The 17,962-nt window shown below is 41.3% G+C and overlaps 1 protein-coding gene across 6 annotated transcripts in view; it reads left to right on the top strand.

The window, feature by feature from the left end:
* Positions 1–17,962, top strand: part of RELN (reelin) — a 736,759-nt gene that overhangs the window by 433,850 nt on the left and 284,947 nt on the right. For all 6 annotated transcript variants that reach the window (XM_068276234.1, XM_068276231.1, XM_068276232.1 and 3 more), the window contains one exon: positions 14,479–14,630. In XM_068276234.1, coding sequence (XP_068132335.1) covers positions 14,479–14,630 — 152 coding nt within the window. The remainder of the gene's footprint in view (positions 1–14,478; positions 14,631–17,962) is intronic.

Below are 17,962 nucleotides of genomic sequence, written 5' to 3'. Positions count from 1 at the left end.
ACGCTATTTTTTTTATCCCCCCCCTGCCCCCTGCTCCCTCCTGATCACCCCCCCACCCCTCAGATTCTCCCCAGCCCCCCCCCCCCCCCATGTACTGTATGCATCTATCCCCCCTGATCACCTGTCAATCACCTGTCAATCACCCATCAATCACCCCCTGTCACTGCCACCCATCAATCAGCCCCTAACCTGCCCCTTGCGGGCAATCTGATCACCCACCCACACCAATAGATCGCCTGCAGATCCGACATCAGATCACCACCCAAACGCAGTGTTTACATCTATTCTCTCCTCTAAACACCCACTAATTACCCATCAATCACCCATCAATCACCCCCTATCACCACCTGTCACTGGTACCTATCAGATCAGACCCTAATCTGCCCCTTGCGGGCACCCAATCACCCGCCTGCACGCTCAGATTGCCCTCAGACCCCCCCTTATCAATTCGCCAAGGCATTATTTACATCTGTCCTTCCCTGTAATAACCCACTGATCACCTGTCAACCACCCATCAATCACCCCCTGTCACTGCCACCCATCAATCACCCCCTGTCACTGCCACCCATCAATCACCCCCTGTCACTGCCACCCATCAATCAGCCCCTAACCTGCCCCTTGCGGGCAATCTGATCACCCACCACACCAATAGATCGCCTGCAGATCCGACATCAGATCACCACCCAAGCGCAGTGTTTACATCTATTCTCTCCTCGAAACACCCACTAATTACCCATCAATCACCCATCAATCACCCCCTATCACCACCTGTCATTGTTACCCATCAGATCAGACCCTAATCTGCCCCTTGCGGGCACCCAATCACCCGCCTACACGCTCAATTTGCCCTCAGACCCCCCCCCCCTTATCAATTCGCCACGGAATTATTTACATCTGTCCCTCCCTGTAATAACCCACTGATCACCTGTCAATCACCTGTCAATCACCCATCAATCACCCCCTGTCACTGCCACCCATCAATCACCCCCTGTCACTGCCATCCATCAATCAGCCCCTAACCTGCCCCTTGCGGGCAATCTGATCACCCACCCACACCAATAGATCGCCCGCAGATCCGACATCAGATCACCTCCCAAGTGCAGTGTTTACATCTGTTCTCTCCTCCAAACACCCACTAATTACCCATCAATCACCCCCTGTCACTGCTACCCATCAGATTAGACCCCTATCTGCCCCTAGGGCACTCAATCACCCGCCCATACCCTCAGAATGCCCTCAGACCCCAGCCCTGATCACCTCGCCAGTGCATTGCTTGCATCTATTCCCCCCTCTAATCACACCTTGAGATACTCATCAATCACCTCCTGTCACCCCCTAGCACACCTACCCATCAGATCAGGCCCTAATTTGCCCCGTGTGGGCTCCTGATCACTCGGCCAAACCCTCAGATCCCCCTCAGACCCCCTTCCGATCACCTCCCCAGTGCATTCATTGCATCTATTTTCCCCTCATACCACCCCCTGAGACACCCATCAATCACCTCCTGTCACCCCCTAGCACAATCAGATCAGGCCCAATACAACCTGTCATCTAAAAGGCCACCCTGCTTATGACCGGTTCCACAAAATTCGCCCCCTCATAGACCACCTGTCATCAAAATTTTAAGATGCTTATACCCCTGAACAGTCATTTTGAGACATTTGGTTTCCAGACTACTCACGGTTTTGGGCCCGTAAAATGCCAGGGCGGTATAGGAACCCCACAAGTGACCCCATTTTAGAAAAAAAGACACCACAAGGTATTCTGTTAGGTGTATGACGAGTTCATAGAAGATTTTATTTTTTGTCAAAAGTTAGCGGAAATTGATTTTTATTGTTTTTTTTCACAAAGTGTCATTTTTCACTAACTTGTGACAAAAAATAAAATCTTCTATTAACTCACCTTACTCCTAACGGAATACCTTGGGGTGTCTTCTTTCTAAAATGGGGTCACTTGTGGGGTTCTTATACTGCCCTGGCATTTTAGGGGCCCTAAACCGTGAGAAGTAGTCTACAAAACAAATGCCTCGAATTGACCTGTGATTAGGACGTTGGGCCCCTTAGCGCACCTAGGCTGCAAAAAAGTGTCACACATGTGGTATCGCCGTACTCAAGACAAGTAGTATAATGTGTTTTGGGGTGTATTTTTACACATACCCATGCTGGGTGGGAGAAATCTCTCTGTAAATGGACAATTGTGTGTAAAAAAAAATCAAAAGATTGTCATTTACAGAGATATTTCTCCCACCCAGCATGGGCATGTGTAAAAATACACCACAAAACACATTATACTACTTCTCCTGAGTACGGCAGTACCACATGTGTGGCACTTTTTTTACACCCTAAGTGCGCTAAGGGGCCCAAAGTCCAATGAGTACCTTTAGGATTTCACAGGTCATTTTGCGGCATTTGATTTCCAGACTACTCCTCATGGTTTAGGACCCCTAAAATGCCAGGGCAGTATAGGAACCCCACAAATGACCCCATTCTAGAAAGAAGACACCCAAAGGTATTCTGTTAGGACTATGGTGAGTTCATAGAAGATTTTATTTTTTGTCACAAGTTAGCGGAAAGTGACACTTTGTGAAAAAAAATACCAAATCAATTTCCGCTAACTTGTGACAAAAAATAAAATCTTCTATGAACTCACCATACTCCTAACAGAATACCTTGGGGTGTCTTCTTTCTAAAATGGGGTCATTTGCAGGGTTCCTATACTGCCCTGGCATTTTAGGGGCCCTAAACCGTGAGGAGTAGTCTGGAAATCAAATTCCGCAAAATGACCTGTGAAATCCTAAAGGTACTTATTGGACTTTGGGCCTCTTAGCACAGTTAGGGTGCAAAAAAGTGCCACACATGTGGTATCGCCGTACTCGGGAGAAGTAGTACAATGTGTTTTGGGGTGTATTTTTACACATACCCATGCTGGGTGGGAGAAATCTCTCTGTAAATGGACAATTGTGTGTAAAAAAAATCAAAAGATTGTCATTTACAGAGATATTTCTCCCACCCAGCATGGCTATGTGTAAAAATACACCTCAAAACACATTGTACTACTTCTCCTGAGTACGGCAATACCACATGTGTGGCACTTTTTTGCAGCCTAACTGCGCTAAGGGGTCCAAAGTCCAATGAGCACCTTTAGGCTTTACAGGGGTGCTTACAATTAGGCACCCCCCAAAATGCCAGGACAGTAAACACGCCCCACAAATGACCCCATTTTGGAAAGTAGACACTTCAAGGTATTCAGAGAGGGGCATGGTGAGTCCGTGGCAGATTTCATTTTTTTTTTTTTGTCGCAAGTTAGAAGAAATGGAAACTTTTTTTTTTTGTCACAAAGTGTCATTTTCCGCTTACTTGTGACAAAAAATAATATCTTCTATGAACTCACTATGCCTCTCAGTGAATACTTTGGGATGTCTTCTTTCCAGAATGGGGTCATTTGGGGGGTATTTATACTATCCTGGAATTCTAGCCCCTCATGAAACATGACAGTGGGTCAGAAAAGTCATAGATGCTTGAAAATGGGAAAATTCACTTTTTGCACCATAGTTTGTAAACGCTATAACTTTTACCCAAACCAATAAATATACACTGAATGGGGTTTTTTTAATCAAAAACATGTTTGTCCACATTTTGCGTGCTGCATGTATACAGAAATTTTACTTTATTTAAAAAATGTCAGCACAGAAAGTTAAAAAAAATCATTTTTTTGCCAAAATTCATGTCTTTTTTGATGAATATAATAAAAAGTAAAAATCGCAGCAGCCATCAAATAGCACCAAAAGAAAGCTTTATTAGTGACAAGAAAAGGAGCCAAAATTCATTTAGGTGGTAGGTTGTATGAGCGAGCAATAAACCGTGAAAGCTGCAGTGGTCTGAATGGAAAAAAAGTGGCCGGTCCTTAAGGGGGGTAAAGCCCACGGTCCTCAAGTGGTTAATGTAGTCTGTAAAGTCCGGCAGAAAATGTCATAGTTCATATTAATGATGTACTTTAGTGTCTCGTTCTGCAATGCATTTGTAGAATAGAATAAAGTTCACATATTGCTCTGTAGGACTGCATGTTATTCAGGTTTTCCATTTGAACTTTAATTATCCTGGTTTCACCATCAGTGATGTTCTTTAGCTCAGGTTATAATGTCCTGCAGCCTCTTCCCCCAAATCATTCTTACAGATCATGTGATGTTCTTGCTCAATTCAAGGAGGGGAAAAAACATTCTACAGCGATTCACCTTTCTTCCCAGACAGAGTGTGTAATAATACAGTATCAACCACAACAACAACAACAACAAATAACATTTGTAAAGCGCTTTTCTCCTGTAGGACTCAAAGCGCAAAAGCATGGCTCAGACCAATAACTGGTTGATTGTAAATTATGGTACCGAGGACACACTCCAAAAGTCCAAAAATGCCAGGCTAAAGAGGTGGCTTTTCAGTCCGGATTTCAATAACTCCAGGGAAGGGGCTTTCTTTACTGGGTGTGGTTAAGGAGTTCCAAAGGGAAGGGGCAACATGACAGAAAGCTCTGGCTCCAAAGGTTTTGAGGTGCAATCTGGCAGTAGAGAAGGGTCAGAAGAGAGGGTGTGTCAGCTTTTACAAGCCAAATATTTCAAAATGAGCAATTCATAATTTGAAGTATGGCTTGAATAGTCTTTTTGTTCCAATTTCCACAAAAAAAGGATTGCATTAGAACATACTGTAGATGAAAAGTTACAGCGTGAGTTAGTGTTATAGTGCAACCATACAGTGCGGCATACAGTACAGTGAAAGTATGCCTCTCTGCCACTTTAAATGCACACATTACCTGGTTAACATGCTGTACATTATTGCATCAGAACCTATGGCACCGTATTAATTGTGTGAAGCCCCATAGGCATATAATTGATATAATTGCATTGAATTCCGTTGTGTGAAAGGGCCCTACATGTAGAGGTGCAGAATGGAGAGCCCAGAGGCTTACAGGTTGTGGATAAGTAATAAGAGTTTTTGAGAGATGATAAGAAATAAACATTCCAGCCAGTGCAGAGGCAGAGGAGCAGCCATAGGGAAAGGATTCCTAGTATCAGACTCTGAGATTCTACAGAGATAATACGAGATCCTACAGCGTTTGAGTGACTTTGGCAGGAGTTGACAATGGGATGAGCACAAAGCAAGCACTCTGACACTTTACTAAGGGCAATTGTGCTTGCAGGCGAATCAAGCCTAGTACACACATCTAATTTCGGTTGGTTAACAATTATCCAATTTTACCACTTCCATGTAGTATGAGAGCTTACCTATACAATCTGTTCGGGGTATTCAAAATCTGTTGGCCCTCATTCTACATAGAAGGGGTAATATTGGTCAGTGATTGGCCAATCAAAAGCAGTGTCTGGGCTGGTGCACACCAAGAGTGCTTCTGAGCACTTTTAAAAACACTAGCGATTTAAAAAGTGCTTGGCTAATGTATTTGAGTAGGATGGATAACACCAGAGCGAAGTGTGATTTTCTTTTCCAAAACTCAGATCCTGCAGCATTTCTGCTGAATTCTGAGGTGATTCAGCCTCAATGTTAAAGTGAACCAGAGACGAAGCACCCTCGTGTACTTTACCATGTATATCAGTGGGAACATTAGAGAAAACACCTACCCTGCTCTCTGTTTCATTCTTCACTGCTCAGCCTGCTTGTTATCAGCCCTGATAAAATCCCAGACTGAACATTTAGTCTGGCTTTGCTCAGGAATCATTATAGCTGAGTCTGTTTTCTCTTATGTCTTTTCAAGCCCAAGCCTGCCCCATTCTGGCTCTGCTATAATGACTCCTGAGCAAAGCCAGACTGAATGCTCAGTCGGTATTTTATCAGGGCTGATAGCAAGCAGGCTAAGCAGTGAAGAATGAAACAGAGAGCAGGGTAGGTGTTTTCTCTTATGTTCCCACTGATATACTGTATATGGTAAAATACATGAGGGTGCTTCATCTCTGGTTCACTTTAAGTATAGGAAAGTGGAAAATGGCTCTGAAGAGTGCTAAAACAGAGCGATTTTCCAAGTGTTTTTTATACAAAACAAGTACACTTGCAGCTCTACTGTATTTAAAATGGAAAATCATTACACCAAATGTTCCCAAAATTGCTAAGCTTAAATAGAAAATCGCTAGGCACATTCCTGGAATCACTAGGGAAGTCACTTCCGAAAGTGCTGAGCGTTTTGCGATTATGCTAGCATTTTTAGGTGTGCACAGGCCCTCAGTCCACAAGTCCAAAATAGCGAGGGATCCTAAAGGACCTGCAAGAACATTTGTGATACAATCTGGCAGTACTTGCAAAATTCTGATATAAATTGATATGCAGAGTAAGCCCTCCTACCTTGCGGTGCAAACCATGTTCCAAGCTTGAAAAAAAAAAAAAAAGCAAACATCAATGACAATAGCTGCATGACGTTTGTATGCTCTAATTTCCTCCTGGTCAGTTATTTCACTTTTTCCCAAAATAGGGCCTAATTTGTGATGGGACAATAAAGTATAAGCCCCCTTGCTATATACATTCAGGAAATGATAAGTGGTGCAATTTAGATAACATAAACGTTCAGGGGCGCAGCTAGAGATTATGGGGCCCCATAGCAGAATTTTGATGGGGCCATCATACATAGGTACTCTTGAGCAATGCAACTTGCCTCTACCCTATGGGATATGAGTTGACTGGGCAATGTACATTCCTATGCAGTGTACACGGCAAACAATCTATGGATACTAAGATAAGATCAGAGGGTGGAGAAACACAGAAAAATTAATCGTGAACATATCAGTTACCACTTGGCCCCCCTATACTACTGGGCCCCATAGCAGTTGTTACAGCTGCTATGGCTATTGCTATGCCCCTGTAAACTGGCTAGATGTAATACAAAGGGCCTTTCACGGGTCCTGCTTTTGAACAAAATCTTGCCTGGACTACTTTGTTCAAAGCATTCGTTTGTTCCAGCCGTAATTCATTGAATTAGGTGTATGCTGATATTTTACTAGTATTACAGGGAAATACTGTATACAGTAGCAATAAAAATGTGATCTGATCTTCATCCAAGTCACAACAATAGAATATCACAGTCTGCTTAAACTACCGTAATACCACACAATTAACAAAATGTTTCCCTGTTTTTCTTGAACACACCATGTAAACATTCACAGTGCAGGTGGAAAAAGTATGTGAACCCCTAGACTAATGACATCTCCAAGAGCTAATTGGAGGGAGGTGTCAGCCAGCCGGAGTCCAATCAATGAGATGAGATTGGAGGTGTTGGTTACAGCTGCCCTGCCCTATAAAAAACACACACCAGTTTTGAATTTGCTTTTCCCAAGAAACATTGCCTGATGTGAATGATGCCTCACACAAAAGACCTTTAACCACCCTGGCGTTCTATTAAGATCGCCAGGGCGGCTGCATGAGGGTTTTTTGTAAATAAAAAAAAAACTATTTCATGCAGCCAACTGAAAGTTGGCTGCATGAAAGCCCACTAGATGGCGCTCCGGAGGCGTTCTTCCGATCGCCTCCGGCGGCCAAAATTAACACGGAAGGCCGCAATGAGCAGCCTTCCGTGTTTGGCTTCTCCTGTCGCCATGGCGACGAGCGGAGTGACGTCATGGACGTCAGCCGACGTCCTGACGTCCGCCGCCTCCGATCCAGCCCTCAGCGCTGGCCGGAACTATTTGTTCCGGCTGCGCAGGGCTCAGGCGGCTGGGGGGACCCTCTTTCGCCGCTGCTCGCGGCGGATCGCCGCAGAGCGGCGGCGATCGGGCAGCACACGCGGCTGGCAAAGTGCCGGCTGCGTGTGCTGCTCTTTATTTCGTCAAAATCGGCCCAGCAGGGCCTGAGCGGCAGCCATCGGCGGTGATGGACGAGCTGAGCTCGTCCATACCGCTAAGATGGTTAAGAAGACCTACAGTTAAAAATTGTTGACTTGCATAAAGCTGGATAGGGTTATAAAAGTATATCCAAAAGCCTTGCAGTTCTTCAGTCCATGGTAAGACAAATTGTCTATAAATGGAGAAAGTTCAGCACTGCTGCTACTCTCCCTAGGAGTGGCCATCCTACAAAGACTGCTAGCGCACAGCGCAGAATGCTCAGTGAGGTGAAGAAGAATCCTAGAGTGTCAGCTAAAGACTTATAACAGTCTCTGGCATATACTAACATCTATGTTAGCGAATCTACAATATGTAAACCACTAAACAAGAATGGAGCTCATGGATGGATACCACAGAGGAAGCCACTGCTGTCTCAAAAAAACATTGCTGCACGTTTAAAGTTTGCAAAAGAGCACCTGGATGTTCCACAGCAGTACTGGCAAAATATTCCTTGTGACAGATGAAACCAAAGTTGAGTTGACTGGAAGAAACACACAACACTATGTGTGGAGAAAAAGAGGCACAGCACACCAACTTCAAAACCTCATCCCAACTGTGAAGTATGGTGGTGGGGGCATCATGGTTTAGGGCTGCTTTGCTTTGCTGTTTTCTACCTGCACTGTGAATGTTTACATGGGGTGTTCAATGAAAACATGGAAACTTTTAATTATTTGTGTGGTATTAGTTTAAGCAGACTGTGATTGTCTGTTGTTGTGACTAAGATGAAGATCAGATTACATTTTATGATCAATTTGTGCAGAAATATGTGCAATTCCAAATGGTTCACATAATTTTTTTGCATATACAGGTCCTTTTCAAAAAATTAGCATATTGTGATGAAGTTCATTATTTTCTGTAATGTACTGATAAACATTAGACTTTCATATATTTTAGATTCATTACACACAACTGAAGTAGTTCAAGCTTTTCATTGTTTTAATATTGATGATTTTGGCACACAGCTCATGAAAACCCAAAATTCCTATCTCAAAAAGTTAGCATATCATGAAAAGGTTCTCTAAATTAGCTATTAACCTAATCATCTGAATCAACTAATTAACTCTAAACACCTGCAAAAGATTCCTGAGGCTTTTAAAAACTCCCAGCCTGGTTCATTACTCAAAACCGCAATCATGGGTAAGACTGCCGACCTGACTGCTGCCTAGAAGGCCATCATTGACACCCTCAAGCAAGATGGTAAGACACAGAAAGAAATTTCCGAACGAATAGGCTGTTCCCAGAGTGCTGTATCAAGGCACCTCAGTGGGAAGTCTGTGGGAAGGAAAAAGTGTGGCAGAAAATGCTGCACAACGAGAAGAGGTGACCGGACCCTGAGGAAGATTGTGGAGAAGGACCAATTCCAGACCTTGGGGGACCTGCGGAAGCAGTGGACTGAGTCTGGAGTAGAAACATCCAGAGCCACCATGTACAGGCGTGTGCAGGAAATGGGCTACAGGTGCTGCATTCCCCAGGTCAAGCCACTTTTGAACCAGAAACAGCGGCAGAAGTGCCTGACCTGGGCTACAGAGAAGCAGCACTGGACTGTTGCTCAGTGGTCCAAAGTACTTTTTTCGGATGAAAGCAACTTTTGCATGTCATTCGGAAATCAAGGTGCCACAGTCTGGAGGAAGACTGGGGAGAGGGAAATGCCAAAATGCCTGAAGTCCAGTGTCAAGTACCCACAGTCAGTGATGGTCTGGGGTGCCATGTCAGCTGCTGGTGTTGGTCCACTACGTTTTATCAAGGGCAGGGTCAATGCAGCTAGCTATCAGGAGATTTTGGAGCACTTCATGCTTCCATCTGCTGAAAAGCTTTATGGAGATGAAGATTTCATTTTTCAGCACGACCTGGCACCTGCTCACAGTGCCAAAACCACTGGTAAATGGTTTACTGACCATGGTATTACTGTGCTCAATTGGCCTGCCAACTCTCCTGACCTGAACCCCATAGAGAATCTGTGGGATATTGTTTGAGCGACGCAAGACCCAACACTCCATACCACGCAGCATTGAAGCAGTCATTTCTGCAAAAGGATTTCTGACCAAGTATTGAGTGCATAACTGAACATAATTATTTAAAGGTTGACTTTTTTTTGTTTTAAAAACACTTTTCTTTTATTGGTCGGATAAAATATGCTAATTTTTTGAGATCGGAATTTTGGGTTTTCATGAGCTGTATGCCAAAATCATCAATATTTAAACAAAAAAAAAAAGGCTTAACTACTTCAGTTGTGTGTAATGAATCTAAAATATATGAAAGTCTAATGTTTATCAGTACATTACAGAAAATAATGCACTTTTTCACAATATGCTAATTTTTTGAGAAGGACCTGTATATATATATATATATATATATATATATATATATATATATATATATATTGTTCAACAATTTACACTTTCTGCTGATAGTATATAATATTGCTGTAGAGGTGAAGAAATCTTTTGCGTCTTAATTATAGCTCAGATTACAATTCGGTGTTAGCATTTGGGTCAGAAGAGAAGCATCTACTTCAGTAAATGGAGCAAATGTATTGCCTGTGAACCAGAGAGAATATGGCAACTTTAATTGATTGCCAAGTAAATTAAGCATTTATTTCAGCTGTAGCCTGTCTAAAGAGCTTATTTGCCCAGTAGACAAATCTTTCTTCCACTTTGGGATTTGAATGACACTTAGAGCTATGACTTCCAAATTATAAAGTGGTGCTATGTATCCAGGTTTGGCTGTCAATGAATCAGTCCTTAATGATGCACTGTAGACATCTGAAGAGCTTATAGCAAAGCACAACAACGCCTGACACTCTAGGTCAGATGTCAGGGGACACATTATCTGAGATTGGGTTAAGAAGAGAGGACAATAAATCGACACCTTCCTTTCCATTTCCACATCACAGTACTATCATTTTTAGTGTATCTGCATTTTATCTGTTAGGAAGGTCAGCATCAATAAGAGATGTTTTATTTACTGTTTAGCCAGCCACTTACCCATACTTCACAGAACAAAGACAATAGTTTCAATACCAAGAAGAGGAATATTTAAAATTATGTATAAAAACAAGACATTCTAGGTAGTGTTAAGTTATGCAGAAGTGTGTTAACAATTAGCCAGCATAAAAATACTCCTTATACACTTACATAGTTCTCACTTCTTTATTTTAGCACTAGACACAAATTAAAAGCTGCAATCTGGTGACGTTGTATATTCATTACAATAGGTATTCAGTGTATTTTTATACTTAGCTAGAATAAGTACCCAAGTCTGGCTCTTGTAATCCGCTTAGCGGCTGCAGTCTATCTGAGAAACAGTCCTACCAGTTTTACACTCTGAGCCTTCCAACAGAATGAGGAACCATAGTTATAGCCATTGGGCTGCTCCTCTGTCAGCTTGTCTTAAACCCGCCTGTATTTTTCCAAATGGTAAAAGTCCAATAAATGGAGTATCTAATAAATGTTACTGTGAATCATAGTAACGTCTCACAGTCTGTCTTTTCTATGAGGGAGGTAAGTCCACCAAACTTCCCTCTTTTTAAACGGATTTTAAATGTTTTTATCCTTATTGGCGCCTCTGTTTACATACCTGCAATTAGTCTAGTCCACCCTTGGTGGAGGATTGTATCCCCATATCTTTCCTGTCTACAGAGAGCGACTTCTTAAACCTGAGTGGGGTCAGGTTCTAATTCTCCCCACCTGCCTTTCCAGTGATTGCCTTTGTGGCGACCTCTGTTTGTGAGTATAATAATTTCTTTTTTATATTTACCTACTACTGATCTAAATACTACACTTTAGGCTCTCGGTTTTCTTGTTCTTTATTTCAAGCCTTTAGTTGCACTCTCGCTGGGATAAAACAACTATCTAAACCATTAAACGGACTAAAAAGAGATAAACAAAAATTTGAAAGTACAAAATAAAAATTCATATAATGAGGGGCGTGCTTACTAAGATGAGAAATTGCAATTTGAGATCCCTCAGCCTAATGCAGCTGCATTTCCACAGCAAACTGCAGAGTACCTGCCCAGGAGGCCACTAGCAGTAACGTGTATCCTCTGCTTATGTTAGACCATGCCTGGATGCATACATAGCTGTACGTGGCTCCACCAAAATTAATAAGGAAAAATCACATTACCTGATAGGTAGGCAGCTTGTATAATTTATCAAATAAACAAGCACCTGTCATCAATTGTGATGTTTTTAGTTAAAACACAGGCAAGACATAAGCTCAAATACTAAAGAACCTGTGCTGTTGTAAGAATTAAAGAAACCCGTTACATTTTTAACAAGTTGGTACCTCACCCCAGTGAGATCAAATAAGACCTGCCCTGATTCCTCCCCGTATTGTTTTAAGGGATGTGGAAAGAGAAGTGACTTACTTCATAAGCCCCCAAAGGATTCAGGAGACTACACTTCTCATCATGAATCAATGCGGAACAATGAGTAATTGCCTTCAGTTGGCTGAAGCCAGATCTCCCCATAGATCAGCTTCTCAGCAGAGTAGATCTTATGATACACATTGATTACCTTACTCACTGTGTTAGTGATTCTTTCCAAAAGTATTTTTTTGACTGATAGTAATGGAAGAAGTTTAGATTTTATGTATGATATTTTTCATGGGTTTTCTGTAATAAACATGGACGGATAGCCTTCTTCTTCTACCTTCTTTTTCTTCCTTTTTTAGGCTGTGTTCACACTATGGCCCAAATATACTACCAGCGCCCAGTAATGTCTAGTAGATGCAACACATGAAGCATAACTCACGTTGTATATATAGCTTTTACATTGCAGCCATTATGTGGGTTATTTTTATACACAGTATACCGCATGTCACATCAGCAACATGTATACGTTGCAGGCATAATCCAAGTTATTTTACTTCTGTAATGTGTGCTATGCACTTTACCTTATGTCTGCTAATGATTACATGCTCTGTCAATGCACTGAATTGAATTGCAGCACCAGTTCAAGCCCCGATGGGGTCCCTACACCTTCTGGCAAATTTAGCCTCCAGGTCGCCTGAGCACTGCTGACCCCCCGCCCAGGTCTCCCCCCGACTGCTGTACCGGTTTTGCAGGATTACAACTCACCTGTGCCAGTGTGTTGCTCCATTCATGCTCCACGTCTTCATCCTGCTGCTTGCTTCTTTTCAGTGAACTGGCGCAGGTTATTGTGTAATGATATGGGATGGGTCATGGAGAAGAGGCAGCCTGCAGGGATGAAGGTGGAGAGAGCATGGACAGAGCAGCGCATCGGGACATGTGAGTTGTAATCCTACCAAACGCGTTGCAGGAGCCCCGGGGAGCAGTCGGGGGAGACTGGGGGGCATTTTCTACAAGCACAGGGGCCAACAGCACTGGGAAAAGGCCCCCTTTGTCTTAATGATAACGTCGGCCCTGTTGAATTGGACCCTATGTACATTGCCTTCAAAAATTAGAATGGACAGCCCATGCTAATCAGCGTGCACATTCTCATCCTATTGTATTGTATTGCGTGTTACAAAACTGGCATCATGCTGCATTTTTACAGACAATGCACAGGTTATCATATCTAATGTATAAACATGTGTCAGCAGATGTGCACATTGTAGCACACACGAACATGCATGTTATGCTTTGGAGAAACCAGTGCACAAACTTGTACACTAACATGTCACCATAGAGTTAATTTAACCTTAAGTGTTATTCCTGTTTCCTGCTCACTGCCATTCCTTTTTTAATCTCTTACCTTCTACTCTACACTTCTCTTTAGTCCTGTTGTTCACATCTTCTTTACACATATGATTCTGGTATTTACATACAGTTTCATTTTCAGTAACTTTATTGGCTCTGTGTATTAATTTAGAAATGTGGGACTGTCCTGCATAAGGGGAATACAAGTTGAATTATTTGTACGCTTATATGCTAGAATGGAGCTGATGATAGTATTTGATTATAAACTACTGTACCTGCTTTCAAGTTTGTTGGCATGTGCTGTTGGTGTTATATTTAAAATACTACACATGAGAAAAAACTACATTTATACGATTTGCGCAAGATTTGTGCACATTTCACATGTGTCAGAAAGCTGTACAAATAATAAACAATAATGAGATTTCCCAAGTGGTCAGTTTAGCAGTTTTTACGTAAAGAGAACTCAGACACAGTGATACTCCTCATCTCAGTTTTAGTTGTCCTTTCAACAAGAAATAGTCCTTTCTGCAGGGAATCAGTTCAGCGATATATATTAAGACTTGGACATCTGTACTTCTTATCTGCTCATGCCATGCATTCATCCACTGCTATCAGTGCATTACCAGAAATCCTGTCAAACCACAGAGAAAGCCATCAGTCCTGTGTTGGCTGTAGAGGAGACATTTGTAGGCCCCTATAGGTACTAATTTAGCTAGCATTAAATAAAGGAGAGACTATAGATAATAAACTAATACTGCATATCTGAATATTCTGTTCAGTTAAAAAAAATGTAATTTAAATTATTCCGCTTCTCTGATACTGATAGAAGCCTAAATAGCAACATCTTTGTAATTTTGAGGATTCATTCATATGCAAATCTAATTCTGTAAATGATTGCTATAAATAAGCTGCAAATTTATGCCCCATGGCTATGTTTTTCTGTTACCAGGTGGGAAATTTCTGGAGCTGTCATTAGTACTGAATGTGGAACAATAGAATCAGGCTCTTCTCTGGTATTTCTGAAAGATGGAGAGAGAAAATTATGTACTCCTTATATGGACACCACAGGATATGGGAACTTGCGATTTTATTTCACCATGGGTGAGTTAATACATATGTAATTTCTGTTCACATCATTTTTGTGGTTTGTGATGAGTTCAGTGCTACCTTCCTGAAACTGAATGTATTTGCTAGTATTCATCTTCAGATGAGCAATAAGTAACTCCTGTTATGTATCATTCTAGGACAAGGAATAGATATGAAAAAATATTCCTTGAAATCCCTGAAAAACCAGGCATACATATATTCCATCATAATATTAGCCAGAATAATTACATTTTAGAGAGTTTGATACACTAATACTTATGAGTTGTTACTGTCTACGAGGTAGTTACATTGTTTTACTCCTATAAGTTGTGTCTCTTCTTGATTCAGTACCCTGGTGCTGCTATACAGCCAGTGCATTTTATTAGCTTGGCTGCACATGTATATAAGTCAGATGTATAGCTGTGACCAAGTGACAGCGCCAATATTATACTCTTTATCTAATACCCAGCCTTCAACTATTGCACACAACAGCCAGCCAGAGTAGCCAGTGTTCGGCAGCAGTCATGTGCTTCAACTCAGCGCCGGGGGCTAAGGTTCCGCGTCACAAACGGGTACATGTTGGTGGGGACTTACAGTAAGGCATCAGGAAGGGGTTAACATTAGGGTTGACATTAAATCAATAATAATGACATTACGCGCCACAAAAGGAATTTCCTTAGAAAAGCTAGTAAGGATTAGTTATTATAAAGCACTTGAGGATTTGGTACCAACAGTAGTCACGTGTGATGAGAGCACAGGCAGGTGGTTGGATCTATAGCTGGATATTAATCTAAATAACCAAGGTTCTGCTAATTGACAGTAGGCAACACAAATGAGGTGATAGGGCTGCAAATTACACAACCTTACTATCTGTTAATATTACAGTGATCCAGAAAGGATCACTTTAAAGTTTGATTTACAAGAAAATAATACATAGGGGAAAAAATACAGCATCTCCAACCAGGCACCCAGGTCATGCGAATTCAGAAAGCTTCATTCAAGGGTGTTAAAGAAAGAAAGCTCTTCAGAAACCGATGGGATATTCGGCACTTTCCAATATCTGGGTAGCTGGTTAAATACTGTTCTTTTACATTTATGAAATTATCATATTACATATAAAAAAGTGAAACACTCTATGTAATCATACTAAATGGCAGCTTAAAGGACAACTGAAGTGAGGGGGATGCCATATTTTTTTTCTTCTTAAACAATACTGTTTGCCTGGCAGCTGATCTGTTTGGCTGCAGTAGTGTCTGAATAAAACCAAAAACAAGCATGCAGCTAATCTTGTCAGATCTGACAATAATGTCAGAAACATCGGAATATGCTTGTTCAGGGGCTATGGCTAAAAGTATTAGAGGCAGAGGATCAGTCAGACAGCAAGGCAACTGGTATTGTTTGAAAGGAAATAAATATGGCAGCCTCCATATCCCTCTCACTTCAGTTGTCCTTTAATGTGCAGTCACATTAAACCAGTCTGGTTTTTAAAGTTTTTTTTTATGCAAATGTATTATTTGTTGTTGTTTTTGCTCACAATGATGCCAGCAGTGTATGGTTATACTGCTCAAGATTACTCATTACTTCTTGTTGTTTGCTTTGTCCCCATCTGAAGTGATTTTACTATTTTATCCCTCTAATATGGTCTGCCATCATAGTTTCAGTAATTAAAAAATGCATATAATTCTTACTGGAAAATGTGATGTAAATGTTTTGGTATGGTAATTGCTTGTTGATTTAATTTTGTGCCCTGCATACCTTTTATGGCAGCATCTAAGATAAGTAGGTAAGACTTGTACAAAGCAGATGAAGACAAGTTTTATCCTTCGGTTAAGATCCAATTAACTGTGGAACAATTTCTCAGTGTTAAAGAGGTGTCAGTGTTTTCATTAGTACATGTCTTAATTCTTCATGCAGTGAAAACAATTTATGGGCTTCAACAAACTAGGACAGCACCAAAATGAATCTTAATCATATCATGACATGACATTAGCTATTTTTTTCATTCTAATTAAATCTACTTAGCAGTGGCATAGAGTATTAAGTTATACAGTAGTGCACAGTTTAAATTATAAATCCTAAATAAGGTTTTAAAGTCACTGAAAGTCAGCTTCAGATAATATTAGGTCAAGTATTGTTATGTTTAATGGAGCATGTCCACTCAAAGCGGACCCAAACCAAACATTTTTTTTAATTCAAAATATTTAGTTGCACCACTCTGACACATACAAAGATAAATAAACACTCCTTCAAGCCTATGAGCGTTTCAGTGCATGCTTTTCACCCTTCTCTTTTCATAACTAGGGTTATACAGGTGGCAGCCATTAGCAATTCCTCCTTTGCCAGACACCACCTACTCCACCAGTTTGCCGGATTCTGTCCCGGCAATATGAAAGGAGGGGAGGGGTTCCTCCAATAAATGTAAAATGTTTTATTTTTGTCATTATGCAGCTGAAAAAAGGCTGCTATTTATTATTATAAGTTAGAAAACAGATTTCATTTCTGAAATCTTGTATTTTTAATTTGGGTCTACTTCAACACTCCCAGTGTTCATTTTAATAGGGACACCTGTGCACCTGTTATTTATGCAAATATTTAATCAGCCAATGATGGGTCAGCGGTGCACGGGACAAAATCACAGATAGAGGTCCGAAGCTCCTGTTAATGTTCACATCAAACAACAGAATGGGGGGAATTCAATATCAGTGATTCTGATCATGGCATGATTGTTTTTGCCAAACAGTTGGGTTTAGTATTTCTGAAACTGCTAAACTCCTAGGATTCATAGGCACAACAATATCTAGAGTCTACTTACAATGATACGGAAAAAACATCCAGTCAGTATCAGTTTTGTGGTTAGAAACATCCCATTGGTGGGAGAGGTCAGTGGAAAAATGGCCAGGCTGGATAAAGCTTATAAATACTATTGTAAGGTTTGACAAGGATTACTCAAGCAGATACAGCTATAGACTTTAGTGTTTATATATACTATTAGTGTTAGCACAGTGTAACAGCTTATGTCATCCATGCTGCGGTTAACATGCTTGTTGTTCAAAGAATTCAGTAAATACTGCAAAAAAGATGTTTTTTTTTTATTTTTACCTCTTTACGTATGCATAAAATGGGATGTGCAAAACTACACTCACACACCTAAGGCTGCACTCACAGTATGTGAGGCACACACCGTAATGTGCATGTAACACAGCACACATTGGGCTTTAATCAAAGTTAACATGCCTTATCAGAGTAGCATAGCGAAGTTATGCCTGCTAATTGGCAATGACGAGAGCGCCACTCATCCTGCCCTGAGCCCATGCGGGTTCGTAGCGCTCGCTATGCTACTCTGATAA

The sequence above is a fragment of the Hyperolius riggenbachi genome, chromosome 3 (genome assembly GCF_040937935.1).
Source record: "Hyperolius riggenbachi isolate aHypRig1 chromosome 3, aHypRig1.pri, whole genome shotgun sequence".
Lineage (NCBI taxonomy): Eukaryota > Metazoa > Chordata > Amphibia > Anura > Hyperoliidae > Hyperolius > Hyperolius riggenbachi.
The sequence above is the reverse complement of the archived record's forward strand: the minus strand, read 5'-3'. Positions and strand labels throughout refer to the sequence as shown.